This window comes from Entelurus aequoreus, linkage group LG24 (assembly GCF_033978785.1).
Source record: "Entelurus aequoreus isolate RoL-2023_Sb linkage group LG24, RoL_Eaeq_v1.1, whole genome shotgun sequence".
Classification (NCBI taxonomy): domain Eukaryota; kingdom Metazoa; phylum Chordata; class Actinopteri; order Syngnathiformes; family Syngnathidae; genus Entelurus; species Entelurus aequoreus.
In genome coordinates this window covers 25,152,629-25,172,983 of record NC_084754.1, presented here as the reverse complement: position 1 = coordinate 25,172,983, position 20,355 = coordinate 25,152,629, and the positions used below count along the sequence as shown (strand labels likewise).

The window sequence follows — 20,355 nt, the reverse complement described above, 5'->3', positions numbered from 1 at the left end:
TGACGAACACCGTTAGGGCCGCTTGTTGTCACTGTCACTCAAAGTTGCATTTCAAAATTACATAGAATAAATATGTTTATTTTGTTTAGAATTCAGATGGGATTTGATTTGGTGCGCGGCATATATTTGCTGTGCGCAGCGGACGCTTGAGCAGTGCGCAATTGCGCAGGCGCGCACCTTAGAGGGAACGTTGCTTGGCAGTCCATGTCTTGTTGAAAACACGCCATTCGTCATCAACTTTTCTCTTTTTAGCGTCTCGGGTGTAAACCGTGCATCACTTGTCGCTGCATGTGCACCTTCACTCGCAGGTTACACACGCACACACTCCCATAAATAATACTTTTCAAAATAAAAGCAGCACAGTTGTATTGCGCGCACGACATAGATGTTTTTTCAACTTTATTTTGTAATTTGTGATTGCAGCTGTTCACATTCACTCACAATCACGCACATGCATACGTCCACACGGAAGTAATACAAATAATGATCTTCAAAACAAAAGCAGCACCGTTGTATTGCACACTCGACATAGATACTTTTTAAAATGTATTTTGTAATTTATAATTGGCCTCACGCGGGCCGGACACGGACGCACAAAGGGCCGGATGCGGCCCGCGGGCCGCAGAATGCCCAGGTCTGGTCTACAGTTTGAATTCTGCCTGGTGACACAAGATTCAAGTACCCCAGCTTTGTTGTAACCATTCCAACAAAATCAACTCATATTACCGTATTTTCCGGACTGTAATATCCTTCTTTTTTTTTTTTTGCAAATATTTTTATTGAATTTTACAGTTAAAATCACATTTAACAGTCATACTTTGGTCACGTAAAACCTTCATACAACCACACATCCACTCATACCCACTCACATGCACACTTGAGGAGAGAGGTGCACTTAAACTTTAACAATTCAAGGTTTACAGTATAAACATTATTAGAAAAGATACCCAGATATTGTATATATTTATCCATCCATCCCGCTCTGGCTCAGGATCAGCAGGCTATCCAGACCATAGCAAGATGGATGAACATTCCTCGGCATCAAGGATCCTCAGGAAGTGATCCCAAGATCACCTCTCGAGGGCCTCTCCACCGTTCACACTTAAAAAAGAAAAGGAAAGTCACACAAGTTGTTCAGATGTAAAACAATACAAAATAAAAAGTCACAAAAAATAAATAAATAAATAAGCAAGTAAACCGTGGGAAGGCCATATCAGAAGTAACAAAAAAAACCCAACAATAATAAAGTAGGATTAATACAGAAAATAAAGATAACAAAAAAGGAATACATCTACAAAAAAGATGGCAGTTTTTTTTCTTGTTTTTTTTTTTTCTTAAATGTCTAAATTATGATTCAATATATGTCAGTAAAGGTTTCCAGGTTTGTTCCCATTTATTCATACTTGCAGAGTTTATAAATCGTATTCTTTCAAGAGTCATTACATTCACAAGTTCACTTAACCAGTTCCTGAAGTTGGGTGCAGATGGGCTTTTCCAGTCTTTGAGAATGAGTCTTTTGGCCAAGACCGTCCCGAGCAGCAACACGGCTGTAATATATTTTGGAAGTTTTTGTGTTTCTGAAGACCACCCAAACAAGATTATATCCCTGTCAGGGACAAGTTTTCTCTGATATACCCCCGAGTAAAAAAAGAAAATGCTGGACCAAAATGATTGAATAGTTGAACATTCCCAAAACGAATGAGACAGTGATCCTTCAGCAGATTTACATTTATCACAAAGTGGAGATGTATCAGGATAAAATTTGTGTAATAAGACTTTGGAGTAGTAAAAACGATGAATCACTTTAAACTGTATGAGCCTAAGTCTGCTGTTAATTGAGCAATTGTGAATTTGAGAGAGTGTCCGTTCCCATTGCTGTTTGGGTATTGTTGTTCTTAGTTCCTGTTCCCAGGCTCTTTTAACACCGTCTGCTGATGTCATGGGCATAATGAAGCAGCTGGCAAATTTGGCGATAAGCTTTTTACTTGTAGGTGATAAATTTAGTAATTCTAAGAGAGGGTGTTTTTCATTTACCAGCTGAGACTTTAAAATGTTTTCTTTAATACATTTTTTTGCCTGCAAATAGCAAAACCAACTGAATTGGGACAATTTGAATTTGATTCGCAATTGCTCAAATGATGCAAGACTGTCCTCGACAAACATGTCTTTTATGCATTTAATTCCATTCAAGTACCAGTTAAAAAAAATTCTGTCTGTTATCGATGGAATAAATGCATGATTGTGAGACATTGGTGAATACATAGTTACATTGGAAATATTCAATTGTTTTTTAATTTGAGAAATCATTTTGATAGAATTTCTTACTACTACACTATGGCTTGTTGATTTATTAGAAGAGACTGGTTTAGTAAAAAGTAAAGATAGCATGACTGCAGTTCCAATTTCAGCCACAAGGGAGCAGAATTAAGTGATTCATTCTTTGGGAACCCCATCTTCCAATAGGTCAATGTGTTCAGATTTGATGCCCAATAATAATTTTTGAACATTGGGAGACCCAGCCCCCCTTCCCCTGTAGATCTGAATAAGTGCTTTTTAGATATTCTGCGTTTTTTTATATCCCCACACAAAATCTAGAACTAAAGATTCAAGTTTTTTGAAAAAATCTGCAGGAATTAGAATTGGTAAATTTTGAAAAAGATAGGTACATTTTGGCAGGGTAATCATTTTGACAGCATTCACTCTACCTAACATAGAGAGGGGTAGGGTCTTCCAATACTCTATACACACTTTCAATTTCTCAAAAGCTTCAGTAAAGTTCAATTTTAGTAATGATTCATATTTTTTAGATATTTTTAAACCGAGATAGGATATATAGTTTTCTGCAACTTTAACTGGGTTTTGACTGATCTTAACATTATCAATCAATCAATCAATGTTTATTTATATAGCCCTAAATCACAAGTGTCTCAAAGGGCTGCACAAGCCACAACGACATCCTCGGTACAGAGCCCACATACGGGCAAGGAAAAACTCACCCCAGTGGGACGTCGGTGAATGACTATGAGAAACCTTGGAGAGGACCGCATATGTGGGTAACCCCCCCCCCCCCCCCCCCCCCCCCCTCTAGGGGAGACCGAAAGCAATGGATGTCGAGTGGGTCTGACATAATATTGTGAAAGTCCAGTCCACAGTGGATCCAACACATCAGCGAGAGTCCAGTCCATAGTGGGGCCAGCAGGAAACCATCCCGAGCGGAGACGGGTCAGCAGCGCAGAGATGTCCCCAACCGATGCACAGGCTAGTGGTCCACCCGGGGTCCCAACTCTGGACAGCCAGCACTTCATCCATGGCCACCGGACCTATGCAACTCCCCCTCGCAAGGGACAGGGGAGAAGAGGAGAGAAGAAAAGAAACGGCAGATCAACTGGTCTAAAAAAGGGGGGTCTATTTAAAGGCTAGATTATACAAATGAGTTTTAAGATGGGACTTAAATGCTTCTACTGAGGTAGCATCTCTAACTGTTACCGGGAGGGCATTCCAGAGTACTGGAGCCCGAATAGAAAACGCTCTATAGCCCGCAGACTTTTTTTTGGCTCTGGGAATCACTAATAAGCCGGAGTTCTTTGAACGCAGATTTCTTGTCGGGACATATGGTACAATACAATCGGCCAGATAGGCTGGAGCTAAACCGTGTAGTATTTTATACGTAAGTAGTAAAACCTTAAAGTCGCATCTTAAGTGCACAGGAAGCCAGTGCAGGTGAGCCAGTATAGGCGTAATATGATCAAACTTTCTTGTTTTTGTAAAAAGTCTTGCAGCCGCATTTTGTACCAACTGTAATCTTTTAATGCTAGACATAGGGAGACCCGAAAATAATACGTTACAGTAATCGAGACGAGACGTAACGAACGCATGAATAATGATCTCAGCGTCGCTAGTGGACAAGATGGAACGAATTTTAGCGATATTACAGAGATGAAAGAAGGCCGTTTTAGTAACACTCTTAACGTGTGACTCAAACGAGAGAGTTGGGTCGAAGATAATACCCACATTCTTTACCGAGTCGCCTTGTGTAATTGTTTGGTTGTCAAATGTTAAGGTGGTATTATTAAATAGATGTCGGTGTCTAGCAGGACCGATAATCAGCATTTCCGTTTTCTTAGCGTTGAGTTGCAAAAAGTTAGCGGACATCCATTGTTTAATTTCATTAAGACACGCCTCCAGCTGAATACAATCCGGCGTGTTGGTCAGCTTTAGGGGCATGTAGAGTTGAGTGTCATCAGCATAACAGTGAAAGCTAACGCCGTACTTGCGTATGATGTCACCCAGCGGCAGCATGTAAATACTAAAGAGTGCAGGGCCAAGAACTGAACCCTGGGGAACTCCGCACGTTACCTTGACATAGTCCGAGGTCACATTGTTATGGGAGACGCACTGCATCCTGTCAGTAAGATAAGAGTTAAACCAAGACAAGGCTAAGTCTGACATACCAATACGTGTTTTGATACGCTCTAATAAAATATTATGATCGACGGTATCGAAAGCGGCGCTAAGATCAAGAAGCAGCAACATAGATGACGCATCAGAATCCATCGTTAGCAATAGATCATTAGTCATTTTTGCGAGGGCTGTCTCCGTAGAGTGATTTGCCCTGAAACCGGATTGAAAAGGTTCACAGAGATTGTTAGTCACTAAGTGTTCATTTAGCTGCTGTGCAACAATTTTTTCGAGAATTTTGGAAATAAACGGAAGGTGGGAGACCGGTCGGTAGTTTACCATGAGGTCAGGATCGAGGTTAGGTCTTTTGAGCAGAGGATGAATAACCGCTTTTTTGAATGCTAGGGGAACAGTGCCGGAGGAAAGTGATAAGTTTATAATATTTAACACTGATGGACCTAATAATACAAACAGTTCCTTGATAAGTTTCCCAGGAAGTGGGTCAAGTAAACATGTTGTTTGTTTTATCTCACTTTCACGCTGTAATAATTCCTCCAATGTTATTTCATCAAAAATAGAGACTATTTTGGAGGGCAGTGTCCGTCGTATATACAGTCGTATTTGTGTTAATAGAACCCAGTTGTAGCTGGGATGCGTTGTCTTTAATCTCCTTTCTAATGAGTTCAATTTTTTTATTAAAGAAATTCATAAAATCATCTGCCGAGTGGGTGGAGCTACTGGGAGGAGTCCCTTGTTGGGTTAGCGATGCTACTGTACTAAACAGAAATGTAGGATCGCTTTTGTTGAGGCGGATGAGATTTGAGTAGTATTTAGCTTTAGCTAAGGTAAGCATGCGTTTATAAGTTATTAAACTATCACTCCATGCTTGATGGAAAATCTCAAGTTTAGTCGCGCGCCATTTGCGTTCCAGTTTTCTACATGATAATTTATGAGCTCTAATTTCTTCTGTAAACCATGGGGTGCGCCTTTTAGGGGCCCTTTTTTGCTTTAGCGGTGCTATACTATCAATAATTTCGCGCAAGGCATCGTCAAAGTTGTTAGTGAGGTTATCAATAGAGCCGACATAATTTGGGAATGGTGCCATTACCGAAGGCAGTAGGTCAGCAAGAGTCATCGTTGTGGCAGCATTAATGTTGCGGTCGCTATAGCAGTTATTATTATTATTAGCTTGTTGACAATGAGTCAAAACTTCAAATTTTATAACGTAATGATCGGACATTACTTTAGTATATGGAAGTATCATAACTTTGGAGGTGGTGACACCCCTGTCAAGCACTAGATCTATTGTATTACCGTTGCGATGCGTGGGTTCATGTATTATTTGTGTAAGACCACAGCTATCAATTATGGTTTGGAGCGCCACGCACTGAGGGTCCGATGGGGTATTCATATGGATATTAAAGTCCCCCATTATGATTATATTGTCGGCGTGCGTCACTAGATCAGCAACGAACTCTGAGAATTCACTGATAAAGTCCGAATAGGGCCCAGGGGGGCGGTAGATAACAGCCAGGTCGAGAGGTAGCGGTGTGACAGACCTCATAGTAAGCACCTCAAACGATTTATATTTATTATTTAGGTTAGGGGTAAGGTTGAAATTTTCATTGTATATTAGTGCGACACCCCCTCCCCTTTTAAGAGGACGGGCAACATGCGCATTCGTATAGTTAGGAGGAGATGCCTCATTGAGTGCAAAAAATTCGTCTGGTTTGAGCCAGGTTTCGCTAAGACCAATGACGTTAAGATTGTTGTCTCTAATGACCTCATTAACTAATAACGCCTTGGGAGACAATGATCTTATGTTTAAAAAGCCCATATTATAGGTATTGGGCTGTTTTGACGAGTTTTTGTTAAGATTATCCGTAGTAGCAATATTAACAATGTTGCGTTTATTATGCGTAGTGCACTTTAAATAGTTTCGACCATATCTAGGAATTGATATGACGGGAATTTTCCGATTGTTTGCTTGGTGCTGCAATAGACTGGACATATCATAATTTGCCACCTCAGTAGAATGCATGTCCACCCCTGACACAGACACAACAGAAAAAACATTATGTGAATTGTGTATTATTCTAAGAGAATTGCTATGCGTACATGGATTATCCAGCCTGGCGCTGGCTAGTTCTAGCTTAACTGACTCCTCACCCGGACTAACAGACATTGTAATTGCCTGTGACCGGGCTTGCTCTAGTGTAGTCAGTCAAGTGAGACTTAAATAGTAGTCTATGTTTCTAGACAGGATGATGGCGCCTTCCTGGTTAGGGTGAAGGCCGTCTCTCATCAGCAAGCCTGGTTTGCCCCAGAAAGAGGGCCAGTTATCAATAAACGTTAGTCCCTGTTGCCTACAGAAGCTAGTCAGCCACTTGTTAAGCGAGACTAATCTGCTATATCTCTCATCATTGCCTCTCGCAGGCAGGGGGCCAGAGACAATTACTCGATGCCTGGACATCTTTCTGGCGAGATCACAAGTCCTGGCCATGTTTCTCTTTGTAATCTCTGACTGTCTCATTCTAGTGTCATTGGAGCCAACGTGTACAACTATATTCGCATAATTAGTGGTGCGATTAGCCTGTCGTACGTGTTTACTAGGCCTGTTGCGAGTTAGCTCCCTAAGATTAGCTTCAATGTCAGGTGCTCTGGCCCCGGGGATACACTTTATTTTGGCTGGTTTGCTAAGCTTTATGTTTCGGGTGATGGAGTCCCCTATGACTAAGGTGTGGTGCCCGGTAGACTGGGGTGTAGGACTAGCTAAAGAGCTAAATCTATTATGCGTCTCAACCGGTACACCGTAGCTTGTAGGCCGCTTAGGACTGCTACAAGCTGAGGAAAGGGTGGTGGGACAGAGATCGGGTGATTTGCAAGTTAAATAGTACCACTAAATATGTTTGAGAAGTGATAAAGAAAGCTGTAGAACAATTAAAAGCACACAGATAGATACTTAGCCTTTTTCGCAACAGCGAACAGACGGCGAGCAGTCACGCATTATCTCCTAGGAACATAAGCTCGCTTTTGGACCAGTTTATTTTGTAACCAGATATTTTACCAAAAGAGTCTACATATTCTAAAAGAAGTGGTAATGCAATTTCTGGCTCAGTAAGTGTAACAAGTACATCATCTGCATAAAGTGAGATGAGACTCTCTGATGTGCCCACTGAAAATCCCTTAATATTAGAGTTCATTCTTAAACCAATAGCCAGTGGTTTTAGGGCCAAATTGAAAAGTAAGGGCGAAAGGCAATCGCCCTGTCTCACGCCACGATGTAATTCAAAACTATCCGATATTACATTATTAGTTATGACATATGATTTTGGTGCAAAATAAATTATTTCAACCCATTTTATAAAATGTTCTCCCAACCCAAATAATTTGAGAACATGAAATATATAAGCCCACTCAATTGAATCAAAAGCTTTATGAGCATCCAGAGTCAGGACGGCTGCCTTTTTGTTTCCTATGCAGTCCGAGTACAACAAATTCAATAATCTCCGTACATTGCCAAAAGAAGGTCTGTCCGGGATAAAAACCAACCTGATCCGAATGGATAATTTCTGTTATGTGGTTGCTTAACCTTGTTGCGAGTACCTTAGTTAGAATCGTATGGTCTAGATTGAGCAGGGAGATAGGTCTATAATTGGCTGGATCGAGTGGATTTTTTCCCTTTTTTGGAATTATACATATATGAGCTTCATACAAGGAGCTTGGAAGTTTATTGTTTACGAAAGAGTCATTTAACATTCTTAATATTATAGGAGACAGTATTTCACTAAAAGCTTGATAAAACTCTGCACCAAATCCATCTGGACCAGGGCTTTTATTCACGGAGAAAGATTTCAGTGCTTTTAGCAGTTCTTCAATTGAAATAGTATTGTTTAAAGAATTCTGATGGTTTGGACTCAGTTGAGGTAGATTTAATGGAGTGAAAAAATCATTTAAATCATTAACCGATATAGCTGAACTAGATTTATATAATTCTGAATAAAAGTCTTTAAAGACATTGTTGATATCCTGTAAATCTGTACATGTTTCACCTGTTTTTGAGCATATTTTGTGGATAGCAGCTTTAGCTTGATCTCCTTTGAGCTGTCCAGACAGAAGTGTTTGTGGTTTATCAGATATTTCAAAATGTTTTCGTTTATTTTTCAGTAAGAGTTTAGATACTTCACCGTGAAGAAGAGAATTGTATTCATTTTTCAGTTTCAGCATCTTATTATAGTCAGACTGCAAAAGAGAATTTATATGAATTTCTTCCATTTCTTTAATTTCTTTTTCCAGTTCTTTATGCCTTTTTCTTACTTCTCTTTGTTTTGAGCTCTCAAATGAAATGATATATCCTCTCACAGTAGCTTTAAGGGCTTCCCACAATATAGAGTCTGAGACCTCTCCGTTATCATTCACCTCAATAAACTCTTGGATAATCTTGTTCATATACTCTTTAAAATATTCATATAATAATAATTGTGGATTAAATCTCCATTTTTGTTTGGTTTTATGGAGATCAATTTGGATCTGCATACTCATAGGGCTGTGATCTGAGATGACTACTGTGGTACTCAGGATTACTGACATTGGAGAGAGCGGAGGCTTCTACTAAGAAGTAATCGATTCTTGTGTAAGAATTGTGTACAGCGGAGTAAAATGAATACTCCCTTTTATAAGGATGTTTTGTTCTCCGTATGTCTATGATATTTCTTGATCTCATAAGATTATTAATGGTTTTAGTTGATTTAGCAATTACATGAGATTTAGTTGACAATCTATCTAAAGTGGGATCCAAAAGGCAGTTAAAATCACCACCAATGTAGATATGAGAGGAGTTATCAGGAAGTAGACCAAAGACTCTATGATAAAAGTTTGAGTCATCTGTGTTTGGTCCATAGATATTCAAAAAAGTTACTGGGTAAGATGTAATATGACCATTTAATAAAATAAATCTTCCGTTAGGGTCAATTATTTTTGATGTAAGTATGAAAGGCACATTTTTATGAAATAAAATGGCTACACCTCTAGCTTGTGAAGTAAAGGGTGCATGATAAACCTGAGATATCCAGCTAGCTTTAAGTTTGTGTTGGTTGTCTTTACAGAGATGTGTTTCTTGTAAGAAAAAAACATCTGCTTTTAATGAGTTTAAGTGTGAAAAAACCTTCCCTGCTTTAATATGTTTAGCTAAACCCCTGACGTTCCATGAAACTAGTGTAATTTTTTTCTTATAAGTTGACATTAAAGTTTTTTAGGGTATTTTATCTTTACGTGAAAAAAAACCTTAGTAATTGGCAAGTTGAAATATGATTGTGCACCTCGTTCCTCCACATTCATGCTCAGATTCACACGTACACAACACTCGCACCCCATTGTTCCCCCCTCCCTCTGTCCCCATCGTGTGTAGTTCGATGTTTTGGAGTGAAATCTCCATTGTGATGTTATCCATACGACGTCGTGTTGGTCGATTCCCCAGTCCAAAAGTCCCCCCACCCCCATCTTCAGGCGCATGGCGCATGCTAGTAGTTGCGTTCACTGCTCCAAGCACTAGCTCAGCAGCGAAGTGTTTTCTTTTTTTCCTGCGTCCTCCGGTGAAATAAACCTCAGTGAAAAAAGTGTATTTCTGCTTTAAGCTTATCATAAGCCTTGTGTGGTGGAGCCGTTATTGATGATTAGCCACTAAGATGTTTTATAATGAAAGTCTTAGTGTCTGTAGGACTTGATTTCCTTCTCCCGCAGCGTGTTCATTACCTCTCGAAAGGCCCGTCTTTGCGCTGTCACCTCGGCCGTGTAGTCTGGAAACAGGAAGACGCGCAGGCCGTTGTAGATCAGCTCCTGGCCGCGGCTCAGTCGAAGAAGTAGCTCCTTGTCCTGGTAGAAGTGTATCCTTGCGATGATGCTCCTGGGGCGCTTGCCATCACCATAGCGAGCGAGCGGGACACGGTGCGCGTGGTCTACCACCACTGGCTTGGAGAAGTTACTCGCTCCAAACAACTTTGGTATCAGGTCCGCAACGAAATCCGTAAGTCTTCCCTTTTCTTCTTGCTCTGGTATCCCGATTATTTTTTAAGTTATTACGTCTTGAGCGCCCTTCCAATTCGTCAATTTTAGCTGCCAATTTCTCATTGCTCTTCTGCGTTTCAGTCAGTTTTTGTTCGAGCGCTTCGATGCGGCGCTCGTGGTCGGAACCTTGCTGCTGCGTGTCCTCCACTCTGTTGGTCAATGCCGCCTGCTTGCTTGTAAGAGCCTCAAGCTTTTCCTCAAGCATGTCAAAACGTTTGTTGATAGACTCGAGTATTTTATCCAGCAACTTCTCCAAAGTTGATGACGCCATCTCAGCGCCAGCCTCGAGCTCGTTTACGGCCACAGGTGACTCTGATTGCTTCCCTCTTCGTGTCTTGGGCATAATTATTGTTATGTTGTCTTCATTGAGTATAACTCACCCAGAGTGATAGGCATGCATATAGTTGGCCAAGCGTTGTAAGTTTTAATTAAAAAAAAAAAGCAGAATTTGAGTTAAATCTTAAAGTTTTCACCGGAGTTACCGCAGAGGCAAACTACTGCTTGCGCATCTTAGCCACGCCCCCAATATCCTTTTTAAAACAAATCAAAACTCGACAGTGTGCCTTACAACCTGGTGCGTCTAATGTAAAGAATAAGTTTGGTTGAGTATACCCACCACAAAGCTATTTCATTTGGTACATGGTGTAATGATAAGTGTGACCAGTAGATGTCAGTCAAACATAAGAGATAAGTGTCGGCTGCACTATGATGGCAATATGACTCAAGTAAACAACACCAACATGTTAAATGTTCCATTGAAAATATAGAACATTACTCATGGCGCTCAAAAATCTATCAAAATATTTAGTACGACTTTGGGACGCTATGAAGCCGCACCGCTTGAAGGATTGTTGGCGCATTAAACACACGAGTATTATTATGGTGTGTGTATAAGGTAAGACATATTATCTGGCGTTTTGTTTCGCAATATTATGCCGTAGTCGATAAGCTTCTTCTTTTCCTCTATATTCTTGTTATGTAACATTCATCCTCCGCTGTTGCCATTTCTAATATAAAGTAGTGTAAAGTTCTTACTTATATCTGTCAGTAAACTTTCCATGAAAGCGCTAAAACATACCGGTATAGTGAGTTTATATTATTCACCCAAGGAACTTTAGTTATTAGAGTTCCGGTCGGACGTTTTTTCACGGGACACATTTCCGGCGTTGTTGTTTCCGGATGAGGAGATGCTGCTCCGTTATTGATTGAAGTAAAGTCTAAATGTCATTAAAACAGTTAGCTCCATCTTTTGACACTTCTTCCACTCCCGTCCTTGCACGCTACAACAAAGATGACGGGGAGAAGACGCTGCCGAAGGTGAACCACGTAAATAAGACCGCCCACAAAACGGTGCATCCGGAAGAGACTGTCAGAAAGAAACATAATCTATGCAACATTTTGACCAAATAACCACTATTACATGTTATGTAGACCACAAGCAAGTGTTTTCCATTTAGAAAAAAAATAAAATATGACTCCTTTAATGCGCCCTATAATCCAGTGCGCCCAATATATGAAAAAAGATTCAAAATAGACCATTCATCGGCAGTGCACCTTATAATCCGGTGTGCCCTATGGTCCGGAAAATACGGTACATGCAGGTAAAAGCATGAGGACAAGACACTTGTCTGGTTTCTAGAGCTCTACACTGAAATCTAATGTCTTCATCTTAAAAATAGGACAATGAGATTCATCAATATTTTATCAATAAGAGGTTAATTAACAGAGGCCTTTTTTATACTTAATTCAGCTGATTGGATCAAGAATAGATAATTATGTTCAACTTCACCTGTCGCTTTCTAATCGCAGTGATGTGGTCAGAGTGTCTGGATGCTCAATGGACTGTAAGTGATTAGATTACAGAGGTTGATAGTTAATGTGGTGTTTCTAATTGACTACTGGCCCGACACACTGCACAGTGTACACTATATATAGGGTGGTCACTTCCCCAGCAAGCCATTTTTCATGTCAATCCTTTTTCAGTTCATGTTGGACATCTGATAGGGTAAGGTCCAATTTAAAGTCACCCATCCATAGATTACTGAGTAAAAAAAAAAAAAAAGTACGTGAGGAGACAGATGGAGATTTAAATTATACATGTGCTGTATGTGAACGGACATACGATCCAGATGTTTAGATGCATGTGAAACCACACATTTTGTGTGAATAGACTTACAAACGTAATGTGAACGCACAATTTAATGATTACATTATGTGTGTACGTGAATGGATGGACAGAAATAGTGATCGATTTCAGACATGGGGAAAGAAAGAAGACGACATATACTGTATGTTTTTACGGTTATGGAAGATAGACAGCATTGACAATAGTATAGTCCAGGTTTGGGGAATTATATGTACATGATAAGTGGTTTGTAAAGCAAATAAGAATATAAATATGTTTTTACTGTGTTTGCTGAAACTAATCCTAATCTCTGATCAACTGAAATCCTGAGACCCAAACAATTGTATTCCATAAATATCTGTGTGCATGATGTTAACTAAAAACTGTTCCCCCTTTTCTTTGTGCAGTCGTTATTGCTGATCCGTCAGGAGATGGTTGTTTCCCAAAAGAAGCTTGGCGAGTTTTGTGAGGCTCTGAAGCAATACCTGAAGAATGTTTCCACTCAAAGGGACTGCTTTCAGTAAGTCTTCTCTACCCTTTTCTGCCTTTCAAGATGAACATGTTTTTTTCCCCAATGTAGACTTTATCTTAGTTTATCATTGGTAATCTGTTCCAAAAGGTCAGACGAAAACCGAATCGAACAAAATCTGAAGCAATTTTTCTAATTTTTTCATTTTCCGGACCATAGGGTGCACCGGATTATAAGGCGCACTGTCGATAAATGGTCTATTTTCATGTATAGGGTGCATTAAAGAAGTCATATTTTTATTTTTTTTCTAAATTGAAAAGACTTCATTGTTTCTCTACATAACATGTAATGGTTGTTCTTTGGTCAAAATGTTGCATAAATTATGTTTTACAGATCATCTTCAAGCTGCTTTCGTTTTTTGTGGGCGGTCTTATTTACGTGGCTCACCTTCGGTAGCGTCTTCTCCCCGTCATCTTTCTTGTAGCGGTGTAGCGTGCAAGGACGGGGGTGGAAGAAGTGTCAAAAGATGGAGCTAACTGTTTTAATGACATTCAGACTTTACTTAAATCAGTAACGGAGCAGCATCTTCTCATCCGGAAACAACAACAAGGCCGGAAATGTGTCCCGTGAAAAACCTTTTGCTTTTTCATAATATTGCGAAACAAAACGCCAAATAATGTCTTACCTTATACACACACCATAAAAATACTCATATGTTTAATGCGCCGACAATCCATCAAGCGGTGCGGCTTCATAGCTTACCAAAGTCGTACTAAAACATTTTAATAGATTTTTGAGCGCCGTGTGTAATGTTCTATATTTTCAATGGAACATATAAATGTTGGTGTTGTTTACTTGAGTCATATTGCCATCATTGTGCAGTCTACACATATCTCTTATGTTTGACTGCCATCTACTGGTCACACTTATCATTACACCATGTACCACATAGAATTGCTTTGAGGTCGGTAAGCAAAACCAGAATTATTCCGTACAGTAGGCGCACCAGGTTATAAGGCGCACTGTCGAGTTTTGAGGGGAAAAAAAGGAATTTAAGTGCGCCTTATAGTCCAGAAAATACGGTAATATATCCAACTTATCAGTTTCAGACATCCAAAAGTATTAACAAAATCAATTTTAATAGCTGTTGTAGTTTTACATGCAGAAATGAGTATGAAATACATATTTTCGCGGTATAGCTCGGTTGGTAGAGTGGCCGTGCCAGCAACTTGAGGGTTTCAGGTTCGATCCCCGCTTCCGCCATCCTAGTCACTGCCGTTGTGTCCTTGGGCAAGACACTTTACCCACCTGCTCCCAGTGCCACCCACACTGGTTTAAATGTAACTTAGATATTGGGTTTCACTATGTAAAGCGCTTTGAGTCACTAGAGAAAAGCGCTATATAAATATACTTCACTTCAATTCACTTCACATATAAAAGACAAATAAAACGCATAAATGAACATTTTACAACCCTTTTACTTTATTAAGACTCATGTTGGCAAGGAGCAAAGAGGAGGATTTGCGGAGGCGTTTGTAGTTTTTAATAAGTTCTTTATTCAATCGTGTTTATCACCTTCTTTGTCAAAGTGCTGCTTAGGCCTGAGTCAAATAATCAAACGAGAAATGAAAATGTATGCATTGATAATGTGCCACGTCTGTGTGTGTTTCTTTTCTTTGTCTCTCGTTTCCAAACGAGGTGCAAGAGGGGTCACTCTTTGCATCGCTTTCAGCGCCTGAGCGTGTTTTTTTGATAGCAGAATTAAATGAACAGACTAAACACCCTCTTTTCAGTCATCCACAAGCTCCACAAAGTAACAAAAGTTAGGAGGAAAAACAAAGCAAATGCAAAGCCAGACTTCCTGTGTGGGAATATTTCATCTGTAAACCGAATTAGTAAAATGAGCCCATCAGCACAGACAAACAAGCCAGCATGCCCAATTTGTTGCAAAGTGAAGGTAACAAAACAAAAGAAAAAAACAACAACAAAACAAACTTACTGAAGTGCTGATATCAACCAAAACCAAACCTAACCCCCCCCCCCCCCCCCCCGCCCCAACCCCCTCCACATCCCACTCCCGGATTGTAAATAATGTAAATAATTCAATGTATATACTCTGATGATTAACTTGTGTGATGACTGTATTATGCTGATAGTTTATATTTGTACCATGAATTGATTAACGTGGACCCCGACTTAAACAAGTTGAAAAACTTATTGGGGTGTTACCATTTAGTGGTCAATTGTACGAAATATGTACTGTACTGTGCAATCTACTAATAAAAGTCTCAATCAATCAATCAACCACCTGACCCAGTTGGATGTGGTACTTAAAGATGTTAAATATTTATTGAAGGGCATTTTTTGCTAACACAGACTGTATTTTATTTGTATGTTTGTTTTCTTATTTAAAATAATATATGTTGTTCAGTTACCTTCCATTTACCATTGTTACAACTACTAATGACAAATAAAAGTAGATTGCATTTTGAAGAGTTACTTGCATTATTATCATTATTATGATTACATTAGTGCTCAGTTTGGGCTCAAAAATAACGCTTACAATATTATCGTTTATCGGTCATTTGTTGTTGGCACAAGCCTAGCGCTGGCCCCATGGTGGCTTATTTAGCAGTCGTGCTCAATAAAATTATAAAAAGCACAGAGACTGAGTCACCGATGCGTCAGATTCTTTTTCTGGGCAATCGATTCCATGGAATGATAGCAGGCAAACAGACAAGTTTGTTACACACAATGTTTAGCCGTACGATAATCGAGACTGCACAACAAATGGGGCAAGATTTTTGTGGAAATTTTTGTCAAAAACCAAATCATACGGGAGTACAAAAACCGAGGTACTTTTGTACTATACAGAATATTATTATATATATATTTATAATATAATTTATTTATAATATAATATTATATATTATATTATATATTTTAATTTACCCTCTGGGATTAATAAAGTATTTCTGATTCTGATTCTGATATTACATGCAGCATACAGGAGTGTTGGCGTTAACAGCGTTTTTGTGTCTTTTTACCCATTGAAATCAAAAAGGACACGAAAATCCGGAAGTCCCCCGTACGCAGATTTTTTAATTTTTTTTTACCGATTATCGCTTTCCACCGGTGTTTTGTTTTGTTTATATTTGCCAGGGAAAATTATTAATTATTAATTATTGGTCGACTTCTAACTAATGCACTTTCCGGTACAATTTTTAAAATTTTCATTCCCCAAAAGTTTTATAGATCACAAATACTGCATTTCCGTTATTAAGATTTCCGAGGTGTTATTGTTTTGGTCATGGCGAGCAAATGGCTCACTTATGACGATGGAAAGATGTTTTGCACGCCATGTAAAACGGGCTAAGAAAAAAAAACACCTTTACGACCAGGTGCACTGATTTTCAAAGATCCAGCCTCACCAGGCGCCAAGAAACACCCTCCAATTTGGGTCCCTACAATTCTGCTCTTTGGTCGGAATGACGAGGCCGTCGATTTGTTACAACTCTTTATTTATGTTTTCCACAAAGCCAAGCTGACATCCACCATGCTATTAACACTCCTGAACATGCTAGCGCTCCCTCTCCTAACTCGCCCACTCACTTACACACATCACTCACCCCACATACCGCCATTCTTAAAGGGGAACACACAACTTATGGCCATCACGAAGCCAGAGATGAAATGCTAGAGGCATTGAGTGCCACTGTATTAAATGACAAAGTGTAGATGTGGCGGTCTTTAAAGGACTGATGATCTACATACAGGTGAGAATAATCAATTACATTGGTCATATGCATGTATGCTCTGGCACACCATTATCATAATTTCCTGACCTAAGCAAAAAACTTTTGACACTTTTATACTGAAATAAATACACCTACAACTTATTATAGAAAAAATATCGAAAAAAATACCGGCAGCGGTAAAGTTTAGATCCATGAAGGAAAGGAGAAAGTGAATGAATGTTTATAACTGAATACATATGCATAAAAATGTGTTTTCTTTTGTATTATTTTTTTAATGAATTAGGTTAACGTTTATTGACAACTTTTTCCAAAACACAATATAGAATGTGCGATATAACAGGATAATGCATACATTTATCATTTGTTTTCAAAACGCTTGCAAAAAAGTGGGACCGCAAACATTTACTGTGGGACCCCATTTTTAGGACCCCATTTTGAAAATTCCTAGCACCAACACTGGCATACAGCATACACTTGATTACAAATTAGTCACAAGGTCTGATTTTGACTCAACAATGTTCAAATGTATATAGAGAGCATTACAATTACACATTTAATGCTATCGCCATCCCAACTTCTTAGTTATTTAGTTATGTTCCAGTCTCATAGCCATCTGTGGAGAATTTAAATCAGCTGTTTTTGTTGTGGTGTGCAATCAAGGAATTTGAGAAAAAAAGGAATTAAATATATCCCAGATATGAGCATGCATGTTTCATTTTAATTGACTGTATACTGTGTAGTCACTCCCTAATTTAAATATGTACAATTACAGTATACCACTGCGCTTGCCTGCACATTGCATGTCAGCACAGTGATGCACCAGAACCTGTTTTAAGTCCGGCATGAATTTTGAATGTAGTAAGATTGCAAAATTAGCAGCATCAGCGGTTTTCCCATAAGAATAGGTTCAGGCACCAGTGACCCCAACTTATGCCAGAATTCAGTAAAGCTGCAGAGCCAACAAATGACAACTCATAAAAAAGTCCAAGAGGGTATGAACATGATATATGTAACATCACATGCATGACTTCAGATGACATCAGTGCTAAACAAACAAAAAAAAAGCCAAATTATTTGAAGTATTACGCAATAAAAAAGTGTTGTGTCATGTACAGCAAACGAAACGGGCAAGAAAACATAATACCACTAAAATAATATCATAAGATATATAAGAATAAAGTTATGATTTAGTTAAGTGAAGAAGTATATACCTGCGTTAACACAAAATGTGTGAGAGACTGGAGCTGCTGACTGGTGGGATCTCGTTTTTCTGGGAGTTCCAAATCATTAAAATTACCATTTGTTAGGATATGACTTTGTCAAAAAACACTACCGTATTTTCTGGACTATAAGGCGCACTTAAAAAAAATGTTTTTCTCAAAACTCCACAGTGCGCCTTATAACCCGGTGCACCTAATGTATGGAATAATTCTGGTTTTGTTTACCGACCTCAAAGCTATTTTATTTGGTACATGGTGAAATGACAAGTGTGACCAGTAGATAGATGGCAGTCACACATAAGAGATACGTGTAGACTGCAATATGACTCAAGTAAACAACACCAACATTGTATATGTTCCATTGAAAATATAGAACATTACACACGGCGCTCAAAAATCTATCAAAATGTTTTAGTACGACTTTGGTAAGCTATGAAGCCGCACCGCTTGATGGATTGTACTGTGCTTCAACATACGAGTATTATTATGGTGTGTGTATAAGGTAAGACATATTATCTGGCGTTTTGTTTCGTAATATTATTATTTTCTTACCTTCTGGTACCTGCTGATCTGTATTTGGGATCTGCATAAATCCTGAAAAATTGCACGCACCTGCCTTTGTAGTCCGTGTACCGTAGTTGATAAGCTTCTTCGTTTTCCTCTATCTTCTTGTTATGTGACATTCATCCTCCTCCACTGTTGGCATTTTTAATATAAAGTAGTGTACAGTTCTCTGTCAGTAAACTCACCATGAAAGCGCTAAAACATACCAGTGTAGTGAGTTTACATTATTCACCCAAGGAACTTTAGTTATTAAAGTTCTGGTCGGACGGTTTTTCACGGGACACATTTCCTGTGTTGTTGTTTCCGGATGAGGAGATGCTGCTCCGTTATTGGTTTAAGTAAAGTCTGAATGTCATTAAAACAGTTAGCTCCATTTTTTGACACTTCTTCCACTCCCGTCCTTGCACGCTACACCGCTACAACAAAGATGACGGGGAGAAGACGCCGCCGAAGGTGAGCCACCTAAATAAGACCGCCCACAAAAGCGACTGACAGAAAGCGGCTTGAAGATGATCTGTAAAACATAATCCATGCAACATTTTGACCAAAGAACCACCGTTACATGTTATGTAGACCACAAGGAAGTGTTTTCCATTTAGAAAAAAAAAAAAAAATGACTCCTTTAATTCGCCCTATAATCCGGTGCGCCTTATATGAAAAAAGATCTAAAATAGACCATTCATCGGCAGTGCGCTTTATAATCCGGTGGAAAATATGCTACTTTAATCTCTAAGGATCGGAATTTTGGTTATGCCACTCATCACTTCTAGTAATAATAATGATAATAATAATGGATTAGATTTTATATCGCGCTTTTCTATTGTTAGATACTCAAAGCGCTCACAGAGAAGCGGGAACCCATCATCCATTCACACCTGGTGGTGGTAAGCTACATTTGTAGCCACAGCTGCCCTGGGGTAGACTGACGGAAGCGAGGCTGCCAGTTTGCGCCTACGGCCCCTCCGACCACCCCCTATCATTCATTCATCATTCATTCACCAGTGTGAGTGGCACCGGGGGCAAGGGTGAAGTGTCCTGCCCAAGGACACAACGGCAGCAATTTGGATGTCAAGAGGCAGGGAGCGAACCTGCAACCCTCGGGTTTCTGGCACGGCCGCTCTACCTACTACGCCATGCCGCCCCTTCTACTATGTTCATATTGCTTTCTTCCTCTGTGATTCTCCTACGACTATTTTGTCATAATAGTTGTTTTTAATACACAATACAAGTATACCCCCTCTCTCTCCTTCTCTGTTTATATTTTTATTTTCTCCACCTCTGCTGCAGTGTGACTGCGGTGCGTCTACCAGATGGTTTGTCCTTTGTGGTCTATGAGTTCTGGGATGGAGAGGAGGAGTGGAAAAGGTAGGATTTTAATGTTTTCATTCATGTTTAGTAGTAGTAATTAGCATCAATGCTAAGTTGTACTAAGAAGCCACGTTTCAGTTAAAATAGCCTTATTGCACTTATTCTTGCACTTTGCTCTTTCACTCCACTACATTGACTGGAACATGCAAAACACTTTTATTTATTGCATCCCTATTCAATTAGCAATCATGCCTGCTTCATAATGGCTGCAGCACTTGAGGCTGCTGAGGCTGAAGAGTTTCTGCTCTGCTGCTCATATACAGTACCAGATACTCACTGCTATAAATATTTGAACTCTTGCATACGCTTGTATTTTGCAGGCTGAGGCTGAGTGTGTGAGTAGCTGGATGTAGCGAATGTGCCATTTCAACCACAATCTGGCCACTGTGT

At 39.4% G+C, this 20,355-nt stretch overlaps 1 protein-coding gene across 3 annotated transcripts in view; it reads left to right on the top strand.

Moving 5' to 3' along the window:
- Nucleotides 1–20,355, top strand: part of LOC133641614 (N-terminal EF-hand calcium-binding protein 2-like) — a 326,968-nt gene that overhangs the window by 295,315 nt on the left and 11,298 nt on the right. For all 3 annotated transcript variants that reach the window (XM_062035465.1, XM_062035464.1, XM_062035466.1), the window contains 2 exons: nucleotides 12,994–13,106; nucleotides 19,885–19,962. In XM_062035465.1, coding sequence (XP_061891449.1) covers nucleotides 12,994–13,106; nucleotides 19,885–19,962 — 191 coding nt within the window. The remainder of the gene's footprint in view (nucleotides 1–12,993; nucleotides 13,107–19,884; nucleotides 19,963–20,355) is intronic.